The sequence below is a fragment of the Haemaphysalis longicornis genome, unplaced genomic scaffold (genome assembly GCF_048455015.1).
Source record: "Haemaphysalis longicornis isolate Haplotype H1 unplaced genomic scaffold, Haemaphysalis longicornis Haplotype H1 scaffold_3, whole genome shotgun sequence".
In the NCBI taxonomy this organism is placed as follows: domain Eukaryota; kingdom Metazoa; phylum Arthropoda; class Arachnida; order Ixodida; family Ixodidae; genus Haemaphysalis; species Haemaphysalis longicornis.
Window position 1 is genome coordinate 84,891,839 of NW_027526335.1, and position 21,476 is coordinate 84,913,314.

The 21,476-nt window shown below is 50.4% G+C and overlaps 1 protein-coding gene across 14 annotated transcripts in view; it reads right to left on the reverse strand.

Annotated features, from left to right (window-relative positions):
• Synd (protein kinase C and casein kinase substrate in neurons protein Synd) overlaps positions 1–21,476 on the reverse strand; it is a 110,568-nt gene that overhangs the window by 16,347 nt on the left and 72,745 nt on the right. For 4 of the 14 annotated variants that reach the window (XM_077703606.1, XM_077703611.1, XM_077703608.1 and 1 more), the window contains exon 2: positions 4,036–4,109. In XM_077703606.1, the coding sequence (XP_077559732.1) occupies positions 4,036–4,071 (36 nt within the window). In that variant the 5' untranslated portion in view covers positions 4,072–4,109. Of the gene's footprint in view, positions 1–1,541; positions 1,592–4,035; positions 4,110–4,236; positions 4,435–14,305; positions 14,324–21,476 lie in introns of those variants that run through there. The other 10 variants (XM_077703610.1, XM_077703605.1, XM_077703604.1 and 7 more) reach the window with 8 other exon arrangements.

Here is a 21,476-nt window from a genome sequence, read left to right on the forward strand (position 1 = left end):
TTTAAGTTGCAGGCCCTGTAAATATCATTGGATTGGGTTTCAACTGTACCAATGGGAAAAAAAGGAGTGACCATGTAAGCACAACAAAAAGGACCTGCACATAATGGGAAGAGACTTTCTGACACAGTTCTACATAGTGCACAGCCGGAGTGGAGTACGCGCGCATCGCGTACTCCAGTCCAGCCGTGCATAGTGTTAGGGCATACTGCAAGGAACAAAAAACAAAAGCACACATGGGCAAGAAACTCCAGTTCTCGCTTGGCGATCTTGCCCAGCTAAACAGTGCTCGAACCAGTGTTACCGCTCACAGTTTTGTATGGACTGTCATGTTATGCTACTGATGTCATGGAAGCTAGTGTTTGGCCAGAAGCAAGCAGACAAGCAAGCGAAGCACTTATGTTACACAATATTTCGTTATTTGCGCAGATGATGAAAGCATACTTCCATGGTGCACGGTTAACACCTTTAAGGTACTGCCAGTTCACTTGCACTAACTTTGAGATTGCTAAGCTCTACTACATATATGGGGATAGCAGCAGAACTGAAATTTCACCCACATTCACATTCAGCTCAAAGCGCCATTTAAAAGGCACTGCCATTTCACTTCCATGCTGTGGTATTGTATCGAGCTTGTGCTATGAAATGGTTGCGTGGATGCTTGTCTAATAAGCCCCAGTTTGAATTTTTAGAGTGACAATATAAAGGATCCACAATTAGAAGTGCCTGAAACAACTTCAGTTGCAAAACATCAATCCCGCCTAAACAGAAAAAAAAAGTAAACAATCGAAAACTATTTGCGTCAACTAGAGGCATCCTTGTCCCTGTAAACGTGAAGATAAACTGCAAAAATATGAAAATTACATTGATCACTCAATGAAGCACACCTTCGAATCTCTCTGCAGCAAAATATGAACTACCTGAATACAGTGAATTGACAGTCACCTGAACAACTTCAGGCAACAGTGATGTCATGCCACCCAATGTTCGGGCCACTTGTGGCGACAATTCACACATTGAAGACATTAGGCACACTAAAGCGACTGCCACGCATGAGACCATGTGCAGCAGCAGTGGCCAAATTGCCTTGCTTTATCTGTATAAAAGCTATTCAGTAAAACTTCCTTATGGATCTTATCTGAACCTGTCCTGCTAAGCGCGATACACACAATGAAAGTGAAATGGCTCATTAAATTCAAATAGCTCCCACGTTTTTAAGAAGTACAAAAAAAAGGTACGTTAAATGCTTATTGCTCTGCTCTGAGAACACAGACTTGAAGTTAATAAAAGGGAGCACAGCAAATAATAGTGACCAAGGACACACTACAGCAGCACAAACAGCCTAGTATTAGCTGGTTATATTACACAAAAAAGGACATCACACACAACAAATGCCAGTTATGCGGACGTCCAGAAGGGTCAATACGAACACACCCCCATCAACAGAGCTGCAACAGCCGTGCACGGCACAGCAATCGACTATTTCAACAGCACACAACCAGCCGTGTGCAGCGGTAGCTAAAGAAAGGCCCAATGAGACTCACAAGTTTACGAAGACTCCTGGGAAACACCCACCTTCAACATACATGGAGAGCCTACCATTCCACAGATGCGACGCCTCGCGCTGTGACGCACCAAGGCTTCTTATCGAACAAGAGGCTAAGCCAAGAATTCTTCAGATAACGCCCACAATGGCTTATCACTAAGCTGTGCCGGCATTTTTCTCCTCCTGCCCGACATGTTTGAGAAGGACTACCGATATCCCAGGCAGCCCAGACAGTTGATTCGCAACGCTACAAGCGGCCTATCAAACAGCATTCTTTCGCAGGTCGAGTGCGGACAAGCCGCTAGGTAAACCGGAACTTGGCCCCTGAATATAGGGCACCGATTATCTTCACTCCTCTGAGAGCTTACCCTTAATAGGGGGAGTGCGTGGGTGATGTATAACAAAAACTTTGATAGCTTAATAGCTGAATGCTTTAAACTGGCCTTGGAAACACTCTTTGTTGAAAGTGGTGTTGGGTACAAGGAGCGGAGGCCAGAGGTCAAAAAGTTTTAACCTCATCTGTTAGAAGAAAAGGTAGGGACACTTTTCCATTGTCTTTCTGCACTCAAGGCTGAACACAATAATCAACAGCTAGCAACAGCATTGTGTGCATCTAGCGTGGAAGAGACCACCACGGACATTGTCAGTGGCCACTAGTTACATACTGGTAGCCTTACACAAAAGAAGTGAGTCTCCAATATGCTTAAAACAAATAAATGAGCCTAGAAAAAAAGAGTCGAGAGTTGGCATAACTTCTTTTACTGCTTATAATCATTGCTCTAATGAAATAAAGCAAACTTACATTTTCGCCAGTCACAAGCAAAACATGTAACGTGTATATTCAGTTCCACGAGTCCTGGCCACAACTTGCGAAAGTTTCGCTATTGTAGGGGCCATACGAGACCAAAAATGTAAGCGAAAAAAAATGCCATCTCTAATGCCACAACACCCAAAATGTGGATGTCTTGCTTTATCACTTCTATTGCCCCCAAAGTCAAATTTACTGTCACACTTTTTATGGCACCGCAAATGGTGGAACATTTCATGGCTGAGGTAGGTTTGGAAGACCTAGCCTGTAGTTTGCTCGCATCTTGTATACTTCCATTAGTTTCGCCAATTGGGTAAAAAGGGATAAAAAATAAGTATCCGAGATGTGGTCATGGCAGTACCAATATTGCAGCCGAGAAAGTGCAGTTTAGATCTCGTTTAAAGCTTCAGTCTAAACATGGGTCAAACAAGCTCCCCCCCCCCCCCCAAACACCGAAAAACTGAACCAATGTCCACTCCTGCAGCGAAAATAGATTGTACCTCTAAATTTAAAACCTCAGCCTATTCGCATTAAGTTCCAACCAGAAGTAAATTTTGGAATAACATCAAAATCAAATGCGGTGACTTTCCTCCTTTGGAACTGGACTTATTTTTAACAGCTCCCTGTGACCGAGTGGTAGTCCTTCTGAAGTGCAATGCAAGCCCATACCCTCTGGCCTGCCTTGACTGGAACTATAATGCTACACAAAGAAAAGATGACAAAAAGAAAGAGAACGGGCGAGGGGGTGGGAGAAGCGGGCCTAAAATATGCCAACGCCACGGTGGCGCCTAGGGCCCCAGCACCACACCGGGCCACGATCAAGAGCAGGCCATCCATCGTCGCCGAAAGCCACAGGGGCGGAGGGGAATGAGCGAGCGGGTGGCGAAAAGCCCGGGCAGCAGGCGCCCTGGGCGCGCCGTGCGCCTTGTCACGCCATCGGCAGGCGTCTCAATTGAGCAGCGTTTACAAAAAACATCGCAACAGGCGCGCGTCGGGTCTACGTGCTTAGCAGAGGTAACTGAGGGAAGCGCGCGTAAGAGCTTCCCGCGGGCAAGTCGCTCGCTACAGCGACGTGTCGTGCCGCTGACCGGTGTCGTGCGCGACTCGATCAAGGCGGACGCGGCGCGAGAAGCTTTAAGCACAGTTCCCGCCCCCCCTTCTTCCCCTTTGTCGGACGTTTTGAGGACAAAGGAGCAAGGAGCGCGCATCAAGGAGCCGACGCGTGCGCTCGTGTACCTACATGCCGGCGAACAACAGCGTCCCGCTGTTCGCGGAGCAGAGCCGCGCTCTGAGGGGGGGCGCAGCATGGAACAAAGAATCGGACGGGAGCCGTCACTGTCAGCTGTGCGGCCGCTTGTACCGTAAACAGGCCGCCCGGCAACGGGACCGGCCCAAAGCGAAACCACGTGCCCGCGCCACGAGCAACAAAAGCAAAGAGCAAAATTTCATCTTGAGGTGACCGTAGCAGCCAGTCAGAGTGTAATGCACAGGCAGTAATCTCGGTAAATTGGCCGTTTTATCGGATCGCTACGCTCGTCAGATCTTAAGAAAAAGGTTAACAATATGAAGATTGAGAAGCGGGGGGGGGGGGGGGCACGATATAATGATGACGGGCATGTGTGGGCTGCAGGTATTCTATGACGACAGAGTGAAGCCCTAGAAAGGTGAAGGGCGTAGCACTCACACAGGATAGCCGTTGTAGAACAGGTGCCATGGGCATCCCAGAGCATGGCAGTCCGACGACACACGGCGGGCTGGCTGCAATGAGACGAAAAGATGGAACAAGGTCAGGGCAAGAAAACACCGAAGGCGGCATGAAAACAGACCACCACGATAACGCCTCCCACAATCGCGAGAGCATAGCTCGCGACAACAACGTTTATACCGGCCGTTACAACCAGTGCGAACGGCTGTGTCCACTCTACCGAGTTCGTACCGCGGCTGTGTTTGCACCGATTGATCCAGTACGATCCAGCACGGGAAAAGGGACGAACGGCACGGAGCGCAAATACAAACCCGGCGCTGACGCAAGCGCCCCGCTTACGAGGTGATGCACGGACGACGGCATGCCGGAAAACAAACACACCGAATCGCACACGCGATAAGAGCACGTTCGCGCGCGCGCGGGGGGGAAGGGAACGGAAGAGACGCGCGGAATTCCATGCGCGTTTCCCAAGCGGCGACGATCGTCCGTCGGGTCCGACTTGAGGGTGTCATCGCGCAAGAATTAGTTGCAGCGCCCGCACGCGTCCGACGATCACCGGAGGCTTAATTAACCGTCGCGAACCCGCCCTCCCTCCTCACTCATGCCTTATTTCTTTACGGACGCCCCGAGGCCTCTGGCGGACGATTAAGCCATTGTCATCGTGCCATCTTTCCCGCAAAAGGAGTACCCACCCGTTTAATAAAGACGTGTCCGGGTGCTTCGCGTGAAAAATAAAAATGTGAAGTATGCAGAAAAATCGCGACCAATTTTTCACGGTTGTGGGAGGACCATTTCCCAATCATTGGGGTTTCTATTAATTAAACTAACGAGTAATAAATAAATATAAACATTTCAACGAGTGAACGTACCCTAGATTAAGTTATAACTACGTGGCTGATTATTCTCGACTGTTTGCACCCGTTAACAGTTTATCACAGTTCCTTCGGTAGTTAATCTACGGCGAGATGGTCCACACCACTGTGAATGATAACTAGTTGTAATGACCCTAACTATCAAGCCTGCTCCTAGTTACGTGATACAGCACACAAATATCACGCCGACTTCCGTTGCAACCAGCTTTTTCTTTAAAGCACTGAAGATACACAAAATGTGCCAGTATACAGTCTTCTCAGTGAATGGCAGGAATAACGCGCATTTTTTGAGAGGGAAGGAGGGGGGGGGGGGAGGCAGATGTTTCCGGTACCGTGTTATGGCAGCCGCATCACGTTCGAAGGTATGCAAGGAACGACCCGCCACGTTTGACGGGCTATCATCAGGCGACCGCTTACGGTATTTGCCCAACGAGGTCGGCGCCTGGAAGTCGGGGGGGGGGGGGGGGGATAAAGACATCGGGGGCGAAGATCAATAGCCCACGCACCGATAAGGCCGAAGCCCACAGGACAAGAGCCCGAGCGAAGGGCGGGACGCAGGTCAATTAGGTAGGGGTGTGTCTACCGCCTCGCCTGAAAGAAAGGCGGTTGCTCGGGATACCCGGTGTGTCGAAGGCAAGGCGTCCAGCATTGGGAACGGGTTGCTTTCCCGCCCTCGGACAAGGGACGCACGCCAGAATTACGGCATTCCCCCCAAAGGACGAGCAGATAAGACTGATAACATGCACGGCGCAGTTCTACGACCTCACGGAACGCGAGAACGTCGCTGCGAGTAAGCCCGTACATCCAGACTTCCTTTGATGCCGCAGGGAAGACAAAATCACCATTGCAGGTGCAGCGTGGATTGATACCGCGAGTTTCAAATTGTTCGAGACGTGATAAATGCGGTTTTTGCAGGTGGTCGGTACGGCCGGGCAGACTTTTGATCGATTGTGGGTGGGTATACGCGCCGAAGCTACTACACCTGGGCGACGAGGCGCCGTAGTGGATGGCTCCGGATTAATTCTGACCACCTTGAGGGGATCTTCAACGTGCGCAGAAATCTGACACACTGGCGTTTTTGATTTCGCCTTCGTATGAAAGGCGCCCGCCGGAATCGAACCCGCGTCTTCTGGTTCAGTAGCACTACAGTGAATAGAATTCCAGTTCACAACGCCCAGTCAGACATTTCGTAATGAAACATTTCACTAGTTTAACAACAACAAAACTTGTTAACTTGGGCTGCAAGGGCACATGTTTAGATTGCAAAATTGAAGGCAATTGACTGCTAATCAAACTCCCAAGTTCTATAAAATCCCTCAAACCAATCTGTGCCGTTTGTTCGCCGTCGAATGCATTTGGGTTCACGTGTATTTTGTGATTATGTGGGCCGAAGTATGCGACACACGAGCTAGAATGCCACTGCGTTTCACTAATTAAAGTCTTGGGCGATGCATATCTTAGCACAAACGGATTTCAGAATTTTTTTAGATAGCGGTGAGCTTTAATTAGTAGTCCCCTTCAATTTTCAAATTTAAACACGAGTATTTACAACAGCAGCCCGAAAAGTTTGTTTTTGTTTTGTTTTTCGCGTGGTCGTTGAACAACACTTCACTTGCCCGCATTTCCAAGATATTTCCGCTCCGTCTTTAATCGATAGAAACAGCAAACACGTGGGTTTCCCGCAGGAATACAGACCAAAAATCCAAAAGTAACGAAATCTTGCGCGAATTTTCTCGCACCGAGTAAAATGTTTAATCGACGTGAAGCTCCACGGCTATACAAAAGTAGCGTACACCGCATCTATTCTTTTCAGAAATGAGGTTACGATACAACATCGACGGTCTTCTGAATCAGCTCGTTGCTGGGACACTGAAGTAGAGGTGGATAACGTCGATCTTAGCCTTAATTAGCCAGCAAGCCATCCCACGCACCACGTCAAACGCCTCGTTCTGTCACCCTTCCGTCGTGACAACAGCACCTGCGCGCTTCACGTGACTGGACGACAGACGGCGACAACGAAGCCACATTTTGGAGCACGAAGTTCTTCCCGACTCCCAGATAAGCCGCAAAAAAGTTAACGTAAAAGGTTTTTACAGGCAGCCCACCCTACCAGAAAGCAGCAGTAGCAGCCCCCATAAAACCGGGGAAGACCCAAAGAAAGCTTCGCTTTAAAATGAGTAGCGAAGCCACCCAGAGCAGGGTGCAGGGGCCACACGACAGGGGCGAGAGCTTTCCACGGGAGGCGGTCGCGCGCGGTGGGGGGACACGGGCCCGCCAGGCGAAATGTGTCGCCCGCTAAATGGGCAGATCCGGCGAGACTGCCAAGCAGGACGCGATTTGATGGGCCGCCGGCAAGGCACACCGTACTCCTCTTCTCTCACGGACCCCGCTATCAAAAAGCGGCGGCGGCGCTCTCTCTTCGCGCGCCCTTCTGCGCCCGGCGGGGCCGGTACAGTACTACAACGTGCACACCAACTACCCTCCTCCGCCACCGCCCAAAGACACGCGAGGTCACGTAGTAACGCTTCCGAGCCTCGGCCTCTCTCCCGTCGCCGAGACGAGGACTGCCAGTACACCCGGGCGGCACATCGGTCGCTGAGTGCCGTCTCCACCAGCGTGATGTCCCTCGGAGTCCCGGAGACGCCTGTTCGCGGCTGTGTGGCGACGGCGTTCGTAAGCGCTGTTATACGGCCGCTCACGGAAGGAATGGCATCCGCCGGCGACCCCTTCTCGAACGGGAACAATGCCGAGGCGGTCGAGCGGCGCCGAGCGCTTCCGGCGACAGCCTCGCAGCACGTTACGCCGGCTGGAGTTATTGGATTATCGCCCGAGGAGGCAGGCTGCAGCGCCGGCCGGTTCGTAGAGTACGCGCGAACGAGGCTGATTCCGAATGTCGCGCGATGCCATCCAGTGTGGGCGGGAACGGAAGTGCGGACAGCGCACATTTTGATGAAGGGACGGGGAGAGATGTAAACAGCACACGCGCTTGTGCATTGTAATTGTACATCGCTCCTTGGCCAAAATGCGCGCTGTGTTCACACTTCGGTCACCGACCAGCCCAATGTGAGGGAAACTACGCGGGCTGAAATGCCGCGAAGGACGTGAAATTCCAGGAGAAACGCTTTAACAACATCTGTCTTCAAGCACGCGATGAGCTTTGGAATGTCCAGAAGCATTCCAAGATGCCCGCGGGACGAATGCGTCATAAAGAATCGTACCGAAATTCTCAGAATTATGTACCAATTCTGAAGCATTCTTTTGTGAACGCCGATGTGCTACTCACCGAGACTATTTAAAGTAGGCTTCATTGCTATACGCAAATGAATTGTTGGGAAGACGTTTTACTAAGGGCATTTATGCATCAAAGTACAAAAACCCATGTATCACTATGCATAGAGCACTATAAATGCAGCGCCGTTAAAGTCGGCTTCACGGCTAGACACATCTATTGCTAGCGCACCACACCACGCGCTTTTGTTTTTATTTTTCAATCTTTCCTCATCGATTCTCAAGCTACTCTCCACCCACATTTGCACGATAACATGTTGCAGCTTTTCCTATTACGCATTTTTATGTAGATAGTCTCGTTTTTCGCGTTACAGTAAACTTCGCTGGCGTATACGCGCTAAAGAAATGAAGCTACCGCTCCTGTGCGTTTAGTCTGAGAGCTTCAGTCGTTAAAACTTCCTTAATAAGCGCGCCACTGGTTCCTCAGGGTAAAAAAGAAATTCAATCAACGGCAAAAAGCCCGCCTAGCAGATCCACCTGCACATCCGACAAAACCTGCGCAGCAACTGTACAACAGTTAGTCATTTCACAGCATGTAACACAACGATGTATTCTGCTTCGGTAGCCACAGCGCGCACTCACGAGAGCTCACGACCACATACGGTGCCCAGTCAACGGCCCCAGACAAACTGCCCAACGGTGCGCAAATTGCGCCTCTCCACACAAAAACGCGCGCCAATATTGTACACAGACAGAAAAAACCTGCTCCTTCGAACCACTCGGAAACGCAGGGCTTCCCCCAAGAACTGTGGCCAGCACGCCGACGGGTCAAGGTACCGGCCGGCCGCCACACAAGTAAAGGCTCGCGCTACTACTACTACTACACGTGCGCGCAAATGAACCGCAGGCAGGGCCGCGGTAGAGGAAGGGGGCGAAGTCGCCAGTCACGAACTCCCGAATCGCGCGATTCCGCCCGGGCCCTCTCTACCGCAGGAAAAAAAAGAAACGCCGCGCACACGCGAAGCTCCTCGAGCGCGTCGAGGCTAGGCTACTCTGGGTGGTGGCGGATACTTCCGGGAGGGGAAAAATCTTTCGGGCATGGCTAAACGCGTCGCCATCGAGCCGAGGTATGCGCACGTACACCAGGTCATATCTGGGCAGCTTTCATTGTACCTTTCAATTTCACCGCCCCCGGCCGTCGCTCATCTTCGGCCCTTTTGATACAGTTCGCACAATGGGCCTTGTTATGGCGGAAGGAAGAGCAGCACCCGAGGAGTTGGCCCCAACAGCCACCAAAGGGGGGAGAATCGCAAGGAAGCATCATGGAAGGCAAGCGAAAAAAAGACGAAAGGGCAGAAGAAACGGGACCGGTTTCTGAGACGTGCTTCACTGCGAGGCACGAAGAAATCGCCAGCGGTAGGCGGGGAGAGAGGGGCTCGAATGCTTAATAAGTGATTGCGGCATTCGCATGTGAAAACGGACGCGCGCCAAAATCTAAAACACGCAACACTGCCCCGCCCCCAAGAAATGGCCTATCAAGTTTCAGACAACCGAGATTGACCGGGTCGACTGATTATGTTCGTCATATAGATTAAAGCACGAGCGACTGCAGGGTATGACAAACCCGAGAGGTGTATAATGGTGTGAAGTGTGCACATACTGGGAGACTGCCAATTCTCCCGGAAAATGAAGACACCTAACACTGCACTGCACTGCAGCAAAGGTTTTACTGTAATACCGTGCTCCGGGTACAGCAAGGTAAGAAAGTTTGCAAAGCGCACTGACGCAATTCACGCGACGATCGATTCCGTGCGCACAGCTGACGCGACCGGTTAAAAAAAGTGTTGCGGAAAATTCCAAATTGGAATTGTCGAACAAATGCGTAAGCCGTAGTGCTGCTATCTCATCGTGCATTTAAAGTCGGCTTCGCTACTACAACCACATGCATTGCTAGAAAGACCCTAGGGCCTATATCAAGCACCTTGGTAGACCCCATTACCGAAATGAAAAGCAATATAACGAGACCCCTGAAAGTCGGCTTCCATTGCTGAGAAGGCAGTTTTTCCTGGGAACTATAAGGAGTGATGTCAAAGTATACAGCCGCCCCTAGCGCGTATAGGCGTTTCCTAGTCAGCACAGCCAAGCGACGCGTGGCGCCATCTAGGGGCATGTCTGAAGCTCCATGTCGGAGGGCCACGTGCATGTGGCCCTCAATTTAATCGCTCAGAACCGCTTGGTCTCGTAGTGTAGTAGTTCCGCTCCTGCGAAGCAAACGTCCTAACCCGGGTTCTAATTTCGTTACCGCTTTTTTTTATTTTCAAGGGTTTGTCATATTTGTTATCACGCATAAAATCTATTTATGACATCTTTATGCATTATAAATGGGATTTAGGGTATTTTCGTTGCCTTTTGGTCAGTTTCAGCTACTGCTTCTTGTACGTTTTCGCGGATTTTCCTGTTTCAGGTCGGTTGCTGCTATTTCTGTTGAATATTTTTCTACACCGTGGTTTTCAAACATTGCAGGTCCGTTTTGGCTGTTATTCCAGTTCAGGTGGTTTTATGATGCTTTAGGTAGGTTTATGCTGCGATATAATATAACCCCCATAAGCAAGCTCGGGTGACGGCTGGCTGTACTGACAAGGAAACGCATATAAGCGGCCCAGCGCATTTTATTAATAGAATTTTCGTGTGCAGTGAATGTGTGACACATCAAGCGTTAACGACAAACAGGTTTCCTCGCAGAGTTCACACACACACACACACACACACACACACACACACACACACACACACACACACACACACACACACACACACACACACACACACACACACACACGCAAAAAACCAACCTCTTCAAGCATTGAAAGAAAAATAACACCACGGAAGCTTGAAGTCGCGCAGTTGCCTCACTGTTCTCCACACGGCCTTGCTGGCGCCGCCCGGCTAGCTGTCCGAAATACAATATCGGCAACCCAGTTACCGAGGGGAAGGTTCGGGACTGTCCACCGGCACGTTCGACAGACCCGCAGAAGCGCCGCTCGACAAAGCCAATCCCGACGGCGGAAAACAGGCCTGATACGTAGAATTACGCCGGTACGTGGGACACTGCGTGCTGCCAACACAGCTGGCAGAGAAACGCGCGGAATGCGACCGCTCGCATTGCCTGCCACGGCCGCGACTCGATCTGCCCTACGGGCAAATCACGAGTATTAGCGGCCAAGAGAATCGCACGGACAGGCACACCAACTGACCAGGGTGGCTTTCGTAACAAGAATAAACGAACGGCGAGCGGGCTTAGCAGGCCGTTCGACACGTGTTCTGCTCAAGCCTCCTGAATACAGTACACAGACTGAAGGACTTTGGTTCGCCTCTGAAAACATTCGATCGGATAGGAGAGGCCCTTCGCGTCCTTCAGAAGTTTAAACACAGCCTCGACAGGGGGGGCGTTTTCGGAAAAATACGAGGTGTGCAACGCTGGTTTACGGCATTCGCGCCTCGACCTTGTTTGAAATCGAAGGCCCACGAAGGGGAGTTGTTTGTGCGTTGAGCCACGCTGGAGTGAAACGGAGCGAAAGCGCTGTAGAATAAATTTTACACGCAAATCTTTGTCGTTTAACACGTGGGGCGGCGCGCACACGCGCGAGAAAAGATAGCGGCAAATAAGTGGCACAGAAACCCCAGCCATTTATTTGAGCATACGAAAAGACACCCTCTTTTTCCGGCGCGGAAATAGACAATCCCAGACGCCCTCTCCCCATCGCCTTCCCACCAGAGAGCTGGAAATTAGTTGTTTACTACACAAAAATTGAACGAACGAAGGAAGACAGAAAACCAGCAAAGGGTAACGTGCAGTGTACGGCTTCCGCAGAGCCGCTTCAATACTATTTGTACACACGCCATGGTCGTGGCATAAAGATGATTCTACCGGACCTTCAGCACGCCTTGACCGCATGAATGTAGAACTAGCTAGACGCGTTTACATGCGTCTATCTTGTGACGTTACCGCACACTGGCTTGTTCCCATCGAGTTATTTGAAATCAGTCCGCCAGACGTGATTCCGGCCTCAGTGAAAGACATCCGATTATATAAGCCAAGGCTCCTTCTGCCTTTTTATCGTTCACCCACTTCACGACGCGTATATGCTAAGGCTGCACAAAGACGCCCTCCTCTTCGGAAGGTTATCACGACCCGCGCACGACCGCGTCGAATGCGCATTCCGATGACGCTCGGGAACCCATTCGCACCCTCCGCGGTACAATTAGCGCGTACAGCGAGCTGCGCAGGACCGAAGGAGAGCGCACAACTTGCATCCACGACGAAAGTCTTCGAGACCCGGCACGCGCAAAGCCCACCCCCCGCCGGGCCGCGACGGCCGAACTCAGTGGGCGTGAGATTAGAACGGGGGGCGCAAATCGCGCTACCGATTCCCTTCGGCTGCTCGGTATTCGGGAAGCGATCCGTAGTGGCGCACGCAGCCTTGGCTCCTCGGGCAGCGGCAATCGCTCAGAGGGAACTGAGCGCGGCACGCCGACCGCATTTCTGGCGACCACCGCCCCGAGCCACTGCCCGGCCCAGCTGCGGCCTGCCGTCGCTGCTCGGAGCACGACTAGCTGGTTTAAAAATTTCGAAAGCTCAAACCGCGATGCCACAAGCAACGGGTAATGGGATAGATGAACCGAGCCGCTTCCAACAAACTATTTGAAAGCAGCTTCCGATCATCGTTACCCCTTCTCTGCAGCCGAATGGAACTGAATGCGACCATGCCGTATGCTTACCGAAGGGAAGGGGGGGGGGGGGGGGGGGGGATGCGTAGCTTTGTGAAGAAGTGAAGGTAAGTCCACATATATGTACGGAGACAGTAATCGATATTCTTGTTATGTTTAGTAGCGAGACAATAAAAAAAAGGCGGTGGGAGGCAGGGAGGGGGCTTTATTTTTGTGGATTCCAAAGTTCCAAGAACTGTGGCGTTCCTGGGCGTGCACGCACACACGCTTACACCCCTTATCATAATCGGGAAGGAAGGGCTAGTCGAATCAGCGCAGGAAGAAGGAACGCACCAACACCGCCAACAAAGGAAATACAAGAAGTTGCTCATCTCTGAGTGTGAAACAAATAATTTCGAAATGTTAAGTATGACAGAAAGAATGGCATCATCGGCACCATGTAGGTAACACCCCAACCGACAACCTTCAGATAACACACACGCTGCGTTACAAACTGAACTACGGGGGCTGCTGCAGTATTCACCTCCGTTTTATGTGGTAGTTATAACTTCAAATATTGGTGCGAACCGTACGTTTACTGCTCCTACGCCCCACTCTCCTCCCTACTTTCCTTCCACCACCACTCCAGCCGCCTCTTCGCCACCTCTGTGGCCCTGAGGTTGAGGCTCCCCCTCACACCAAATCCCAAAGCCTCCGTCAACGTCGCTTCCCCATCGTCCCGCCGCGGTCGTATCTCTGCGCAGTCTATGAAAATATCGGCAACTCCTTCAGCGGCGCCCTCGTGTGGCAAACGCGTGCTCCTCCATTTTTTGCTCAGTTACATAGGCCCACCGCGGCGCTTTTTTAAGCCTGTACGCTGCGTTCCGGTTTTGCATTTTGAATTGTGAAGACAATGCGTATTTCAAACTAAAACAACACTGGTAACCCTGGTTACGCGCTTGTGCCCTGCCTTAAATGCACCCGAAGCTTCCTTTGCGGTTAAAACCATGCCACCATAGTTGGGAAAGTTGTTACCCTATATATTCGCCGTCTAGGCATTCACGTGAATTGTTGAGGCACACGTGCTTTTTGCGACGGTTCGGACATCGCGAACTGAAATCGCTTCAAATAAGTAACGCCAGGAAAAACTGCAAGGGTTCGTCAAAGTCTGCTTCGCATATAAAAAAAGATTAACTCATTGAAAATTCGCGCTTTGACGCACGAAATAGTTACAAGGTGCAGGGGAGCTAGCCCTCCCAAAAAAAATTTCGACACAGCGTTCACACCGTCGTTATTTGACACCGGACGCAGTGTACGCAGTCGGATTTTTTTTTTTTTTTTTTTTTTGTAAAAGCTCACAGTCAAGTTGTAGACAGACTTCATGAGCCGGCAACGCAACACAATACTTCAAGAAACAATTCGAACAGAATACGCCACCATACCTTATAAACGAAGCGAAGCGAACGCCGGGACGGTGTACTAAGACCTGCGAAACCTTCGATAGCCGCTATGCGCGTAGTGCGTAGTTCGCGCAGTAACACACACAGCCCCGTAAAATGGCACGACGAGGGACGACGCAGTTCGATGGCAATTATTGCACGAAGCCGCATTCCCGAGCAGATTGCGTACAGCGAGATTGACGCGAAAGCAACACCACCTGTGGAACGCACGGGTCCCGTATAAAGTACTGCGCAACGCGGCACGGGCCTGTCGCGGACAAGTTTTCATTAAAATTCCAAGCGGTCCTTCCATCCGAGAGACATCAGCTAACGAGGACAAACGACTGGTACAAAACAGAAAGAGGAAAGAAAGGGAGACGCCTACGCAGCAACGAATTGAGCGCAAGCGCGCGAGTCCGTCCCACGGGCTCCGGGTGGCTGTTTCGTAGCCTGCCTGCAATGAAGGCAGCATAGAAACCGTAGGCGTTAACCGGGAGCAGTGCATGCCTCGAAGAAAAAAAAAAAAAAAAAAGGCGAAAGCCGGCATTTTACGCGCACATACGAGTTATAATGCGTGTAAACAGGGAGAAAAACTAGGTTAATAAATGTTAATACGGGCCGAAGGCAGATGCTTACCGCCCTGTTTCACAGTACTGGGTGTGAAGACTGAGCACTGACTGCAGACAGGTATTGCTGCGGAGAAGCCGAACTACGGCGGGAGGTGAATGCTTCAAAATGAGTGAGAAGGAACTGCAAAAAAAAAAAAAAAAAGTGCTCCGCTAGAAGCTGTTGCACATATGGAGCTATAAACGGATGAGAAGCCGCATGCATATTCCATAATCCAGAGAGCTCCGGCGAGCTCCCGGCCACAACAGATATCTCGAGCCCACTTCATTAGCGTCCGCGTTCATCATAACGACGAACACGGCCCCGCGCTCTCTTGAAGACGGGTTCCAGATCACGACAATAAATCCAACCCAGTGGGTGCGCTCTCAATGGGCGCGTGTGCGTAACCGCCGCCGCGGCCACGGTGCCAATGACGACGACGGATCGATTAATGAGGCCCGAGGCAATCGTTTCCTCGGCCTCCGCCACTGCGCGCGATAATAAGCGTAGCCGTGCCACGGCGCAGCAAGCTCCGGTTCGTTCCGCTCGCACACCACATCCTTCCTCGTGCAGTGCGCCGCGCCAACTGGGTTGGTCGGCCGGCCGGTCGGCGCCGCCGGGAAATTAAGGCGAACGGAACAGTGGCTCGGTTCGCATATCCATAATTGTAACTGCTGCCTTACGGCGCGATACCAGATGCTCGCCTCGCACAGGCTTCCTCCTCCTCCCCTCCCCACCCTCCCCTCGGAGGAGCAGTGCTGAGGCTCGCTTCCTATTTATACATGCGCGCTCAAGCCGGATGTGGACGCATCCATCACGTTTATCTTCTCCGCGCACACATATTTCACTGCAAGGGTTCAAGTGCGGCCGCCACGCGAGGCACGGTTCTTATACGGCTGTGTGTGTGCCGCGGTGCCTCAAGCTCGTGCAGAATGCGTAACGCGGGCGACAAACAGGCGATAGGCCGCCAAACGTGCGATACAAATCACGGTGGAACCGAACGACGGCGTTGATCTCCCACTCGACGTGGTAATAAGGATCACGGCCGCTAGCATATGAGATTCGAAGGGCTCCTTTAACAAGAACGCTCCATTACAAGCATGCATAAACCCAAGCGCAATGCGATCGCGCGTGGAAAGCGAGCTCTAATTAGTCCGAACGCCCTAAAATCCATCAAACATGGCGGGTAAAGCCAATCGCCGACGAATCGATGGAACACAAGCCGAATGGCAGCTGGTAAAGTGAAGCGACAAAGCTGTAGGTTGCAGTCTCACTTCACAGCTTTCTCTGCCCCAATTTTTTTCTTTACACTGTACATTTAAACTAAGTGCGCTAATCGGCTTCGCCGATGGTAAACACCCAAAGCATTGGTAACGACCCAAAGGATAGGCGACGCCAGGTTATGCATCTTGGTTTTCTTTCTAATTTTCTAGGTTATCGAAGCGCTGTTACCGCTAAGCACGGTAAATTTGTAAGCTAAGCGTGGTAATTCCATATAAGCCAACTTCTATCTCGACATTCGCAACTGCGCATTTAAAAATTAATTTCCCAAAGTGACAAGAAATCCACACGCAAGAGTAGCCATTAACAATCATCTGTACTGGCGAGTTCACGCGCGAAACATAACGCGGGCAATAAAACGCCAATAAATTAAAGACAGTTGAGTTTCAACACCGGTAGTGAGCAGGGCCACAGTGGAGGCGGAGAACATGGTCTCTCCCCTTCCATGAGAGGAAGAGAGAAATAGAAAGAAAGAGAGAGAGAGAGAGAGAGAGAGAGAGAGAGAGAGAGAGAGAGAGAGAGAGAGAGAGAACCTGACCCCAATTCTGCTCTCGATTAGCACGAAAATTCCCGAATCCGCTTCTTACTCGAGACATGTGCATATTATGACGCGCACCTCAGCAATCCTGCCAAAACTAAAAAGAAAAAAAAAAGGGGGGGGGGGTCGGCTTTTTCCCACTGTTTCTCACCGCACCCCAGGGGTCATTAAGGAATTCTATAGCTTCCCGAGCAGTGAAACGACGTTGTAAACTCGAACGCATTTTTTACGCGCATCCTGTGAATTGCAGACGCAAACGCACTATTATGCAACTCCGAATCGAACGACTGGTAGTCGAATCACACAACCAACGGCCATGACTCATTTGAAAGAAAGGCATGGTTTCACGTCGAATTTCTACGTTGGGAGGCCCCGCAAATTTTTTTACAGCGACAGCTATTACCGGGAAAACGCCTCGGAGTTTTTTTTTTGTTTTTTTTTTTTAATTTTCAGTTTTTAACTGAGAAGCCACACCTTGGCAACGAGGAGCGCCGTAGTGAATGACCAAGGATTAATTTAGACAACCTGGGAATCTAACGCGCACGATATCTCGACACAGGCGTTTACGTTTTTTGCCCTCCATTCGAAAAGCGTCGATGACTGTAAAGGGTACTTCACTGCAAGCCTATGTACTATGAGGGAAAGCAAACTTCATAACGGATGCCACGATGAGGCCGAACGTGAGATGACAGCAAGTTTTCATCAGAACGTTTGAACAGAACAACTTGTTCGCGTTTGTGAACAGAACAGGGCAATTAAAAGGGCCGTTCTGATGAGTATTGGCAAGGGCCTGATTGTAAATTAAAAGCGAGTTTTATATGGACAACATAGTCCAGGTAAAGCCTTATGTTGAATTCCAAGGGAAGATCCGGAGCACTTTCGCTGTTTTGCTCCTTCTGGAGCACACACGTCCCAATGGCAGATCGGGAGCAACCAAATCCTGTTCTAATGGCAGCTCCAGAAGCCGTCGCAGTCGAGATCGCTCCGTGGCGCAAGAAAAGTTGCTCCGCCGAAATCGGCGGAGTCGGCCGGAACTCGCGGGAGGCCTTGTCTTCTTACGTGACGTCGTCGCCGTCTGCTTCCGCTCTACTCCCCTTTTCGAATCGCCATGGCGCCCGCTCCCGCAAATACGCGCAACAGCCACAGTCACAACTGGAAAATAGATGCTGCACGCCGTGTCGCGTTCGTGCTTATACTTAACGAAAACGAGTGCAACAGCTGAAACTCGGAATCAAATGGCGAGAAGCCCAGCTCGAACGACAACTGGGTGTAACGGCGTATACACGTGCCTTCGGAGTTTCATTTTTCGCCTGCCTGCGGAAAGGCCGACGAAACTTTCGTCACGGGCGCCATTGGACGCCGTCGAGGCTACTCAAGCCCCTTCCCCGGCAAAAAAACGAACAGAAAAGAACAAAAGCCGGTGAAGGGACTTAAATGAGACCCGACAAGAGGAAAACACTTGCAGGGAAGCATACCTTTCTGGAAGGGCCCGAAGTAAAGGCTGCCGGGAAATTTCTGCTCCCGTTATGCTTCGGCGTCTGCTTTGGCGGGAGCGCGTGCGTTCCTAACAGTTTCGGGGAAGCTGCTCTTTGAGGGAGCAGGTGGAGCTCGGCGACCGCTATCGATCTGCCATTGGAATACATTCGTGTGAAAATTGATAACCGACAAGGATGGTCTGAGAATACGTGTGTCAGGATAGCTCGGTTCTGAACCCCGGCTGTCAGTGGGGTTCACAGTACGCATTCACCAGCGATTGCGTAGCAATGCACCCCTTCTGTCTAGTAACATCCGTAGCGGAGATAGCTCCTTATAATATACCGCTGAAAAAAAGGACGCTGGGCCGCCTGCTCTGCAAACTTAAACACTACTTTACCCTCAGCGAAGCGCAGAGGTAGTCTTAATTCGCAGCCTCCTGACATAATAAACAAAATGAAATGAGCACATGGACTGCAGTAGATGAAACGGCGCTCGACTGAATAATAATATTCGAATTTCGGGAAAAAAGGGGCACAGAGGGAAATGACATGACAATCTGGACTTAATAGCACGTCATTCTTGATATGCCTCCTTGGACGTATCAATGCTCATGTCTGCCTGCGTGTGTCCTTGTTTCAATTTTCCGCAATTTTTTTAAATTGACGAGTCACACTCCTTCAAATATTGCTGAATTACGCCACGGGGCACCATGCGGAGTAGCTCGCAGTTCCATTCGGCGGCGGATAAGCGACTGTTGGAGCATGAACGAGCCAAAGCCATACGTAGATTAGCTCAACGAGCTAGGAACGAAGTTACGAACTCTGTTCATTTTCTAGGGAAAAGGTTGGCTCTTACCCGCCGTTACCCAACGGCGGGTAAGAGCCAACGCATGGACGGACACAATGAGCCGTAGACGAGCGAGCCAGCTTGACCCACAAAGGTGACGAGCCGCGTGTGCCCATTTTTCCCACTATCTCTCGAACATGTTTGCAGAACGCATGCAAAGATGGCACCCCCCCCCCCCCTTTCCATTCACTCACAAACCTTCAACAACATAAATGACGCGTAGGACCCGGACACTAAAAATAGCACAAATAAAACGACACAGAAACTATAGTTCAAACAGAATTCTTCACGTGATTGTTCGTGCCGATATGCGGCGCAGAAACTGAGCTTTGCTTCAAGCAGAGCGAACAGCGTCATCGGTAAGAGAGGTTGACCGGCCTCTTCACTGTGATATGATTGGCACTGCGGTTAGTCATGGCCATGCATTGTGGCAAAGGAAGCAAAAACGACAAATGAAGCCGCACATGCGATTAGAACAGAAAAAAGCTGTGGTTGATTCCTCTGTCATAGGAATCAGTAAAACACGAAAGTGCAATGTGCAGCGAAATCTGCAGCTGAGCATGATTTGCGGGTCGGTGGCTGCCTTGTGGGTGTGCTTGACGAGCAACGTCATGCGGGCGGGTCGCTTCGGCAAGGTGCACTGGCGTCATTTCCGTGACGGATATGACGTCAAAGGAATCTTGGTGTATCCCGGCACAAAATAGTTCCCTGTTAAAAGTAAATGTGGCTTCCACTGACGTCACTCAATGCAAACAAACAAAAAAAGGAACTACGGGGACACCGAAGCTTTGTCTTATAACATGAGAATACGTGAGCATCAATTTTCGCCGAGTTTCGCGCTGTCGAGTCTAGTGTTGAGAGTGTTATGATGGCGCGAAACACCCGAGGTGGCAAACCGGCAACATTTAGACCTTCTGGCCTAGTCTTATTCGTAGATTTTTCTTAAAAGTAGAAAGAAAAAAAAATGTCCTCGGAATTACGCTGAAAGAAAGATAAGCCACACCCGCAACTCCGACGCGTGGTACGAGGTTAAACGCGCTCACGCGCACGTGCCTTTTCTCATGCGGGTGACGCAAGGGCCTCGTATCTACGCGCCCAACTATTGGCGGTGAGCGCGACCACGGGCGGCGCTGCGAAGCGCGCCTTCGTGACGTCGGCTTAGGGATTCTCGCATTTGTCGTCTGCTTCACTCGGGCTCGCTCTCCCTGCTGTTTCTTCGCGCTGGGTTGACGTCTGATGCTTGTGCGCACCCATATTTTGCATGTTCGTAAGTTTTTATCATAATTATTGGCTTAAAATCGCATACACGTACTCAAGGCGTGAATTAAAGTATAGTTTTGGCTACAGCGACGGAAGAAACACTGCCGGCGTCGCCGCATTCCTTGCGAAGCCGGTCCTGTGCGGAGCGCGAAGAGTCGGAGCTAGGCGTCAGCTTCTGTATTAAACAATCTTTCGGACAAAGGGATCGTCCAGCTGCTAGTAACCGAACACAGCGAAAATGCAAGAACAAAACAAATTCCAGGCCTTCGGGGCTATCGGCTTTGACAGGAGGCGTTACGATTCCCGGGAATGATTTGCAAGGTAAAAGAATTGTTGCAACCTTGCCGAACGCTCGAAATTATTGTATCATATGACTTTACGTTGTCATGGAATGAAAGTATGCCGACATGCACTATGGGCTGCAAAAACTGTAGGTTGAGTTCCAAATAACCCACTGCGTGTATAGGCGAGTGCTGGTTTTATACCAGGCTTCTAGCCAGTACGGAGGTTTATTGAGCAAAACTAGACACGCATACGGTAAAGATACAGTAACACTATGTTTGTTCAGACCTGGAGGGATATTTCGGTACATTTTCCACAGCCATATCTTCACAATATTCAGATATGCGTTATAGGAAAACTGCACTCAAGAGGAGGAGAAGGAGGGGGTAACTATTTAACATTAAAATCGAGCTGATTAGTAGGCCGGGTCCACAGTCCAGGACAAGAAAGTAATAGTACTTTCTTTCAATTCATAGAACGCCATTCAGAGTAAACCAGGATTTATTTTTACGCCTGGAAGGGTTGGGAAACAATGAAGAGCTGCTTGGAAATATTCATAGGTTTCCATTCTTGTAATGCATGCACGTATACTATTTATTGCGTTCGTTAGCGAGTATATCAAGCCTTCAACACCGTAATCATGTCATAATTGTTCGGGTTGAGAGTCAGTTCGTTATGATAACGATGGTTACCATAGAAATTAGGAGCACAAAAGCCGCTTTCGAATACTCTGGACAACGTTGTCAGGGGCGCAATCGCGGCAGTTTAGCACAAACCTTCTCATTGCATTCGCATGTGAATAAACAACACACGCTGCGGATATGCACCTTCTTGCACGCAGCCGTAATGAAGGCCAATTTGTGAAGAAGGGAATGTATGCCATAC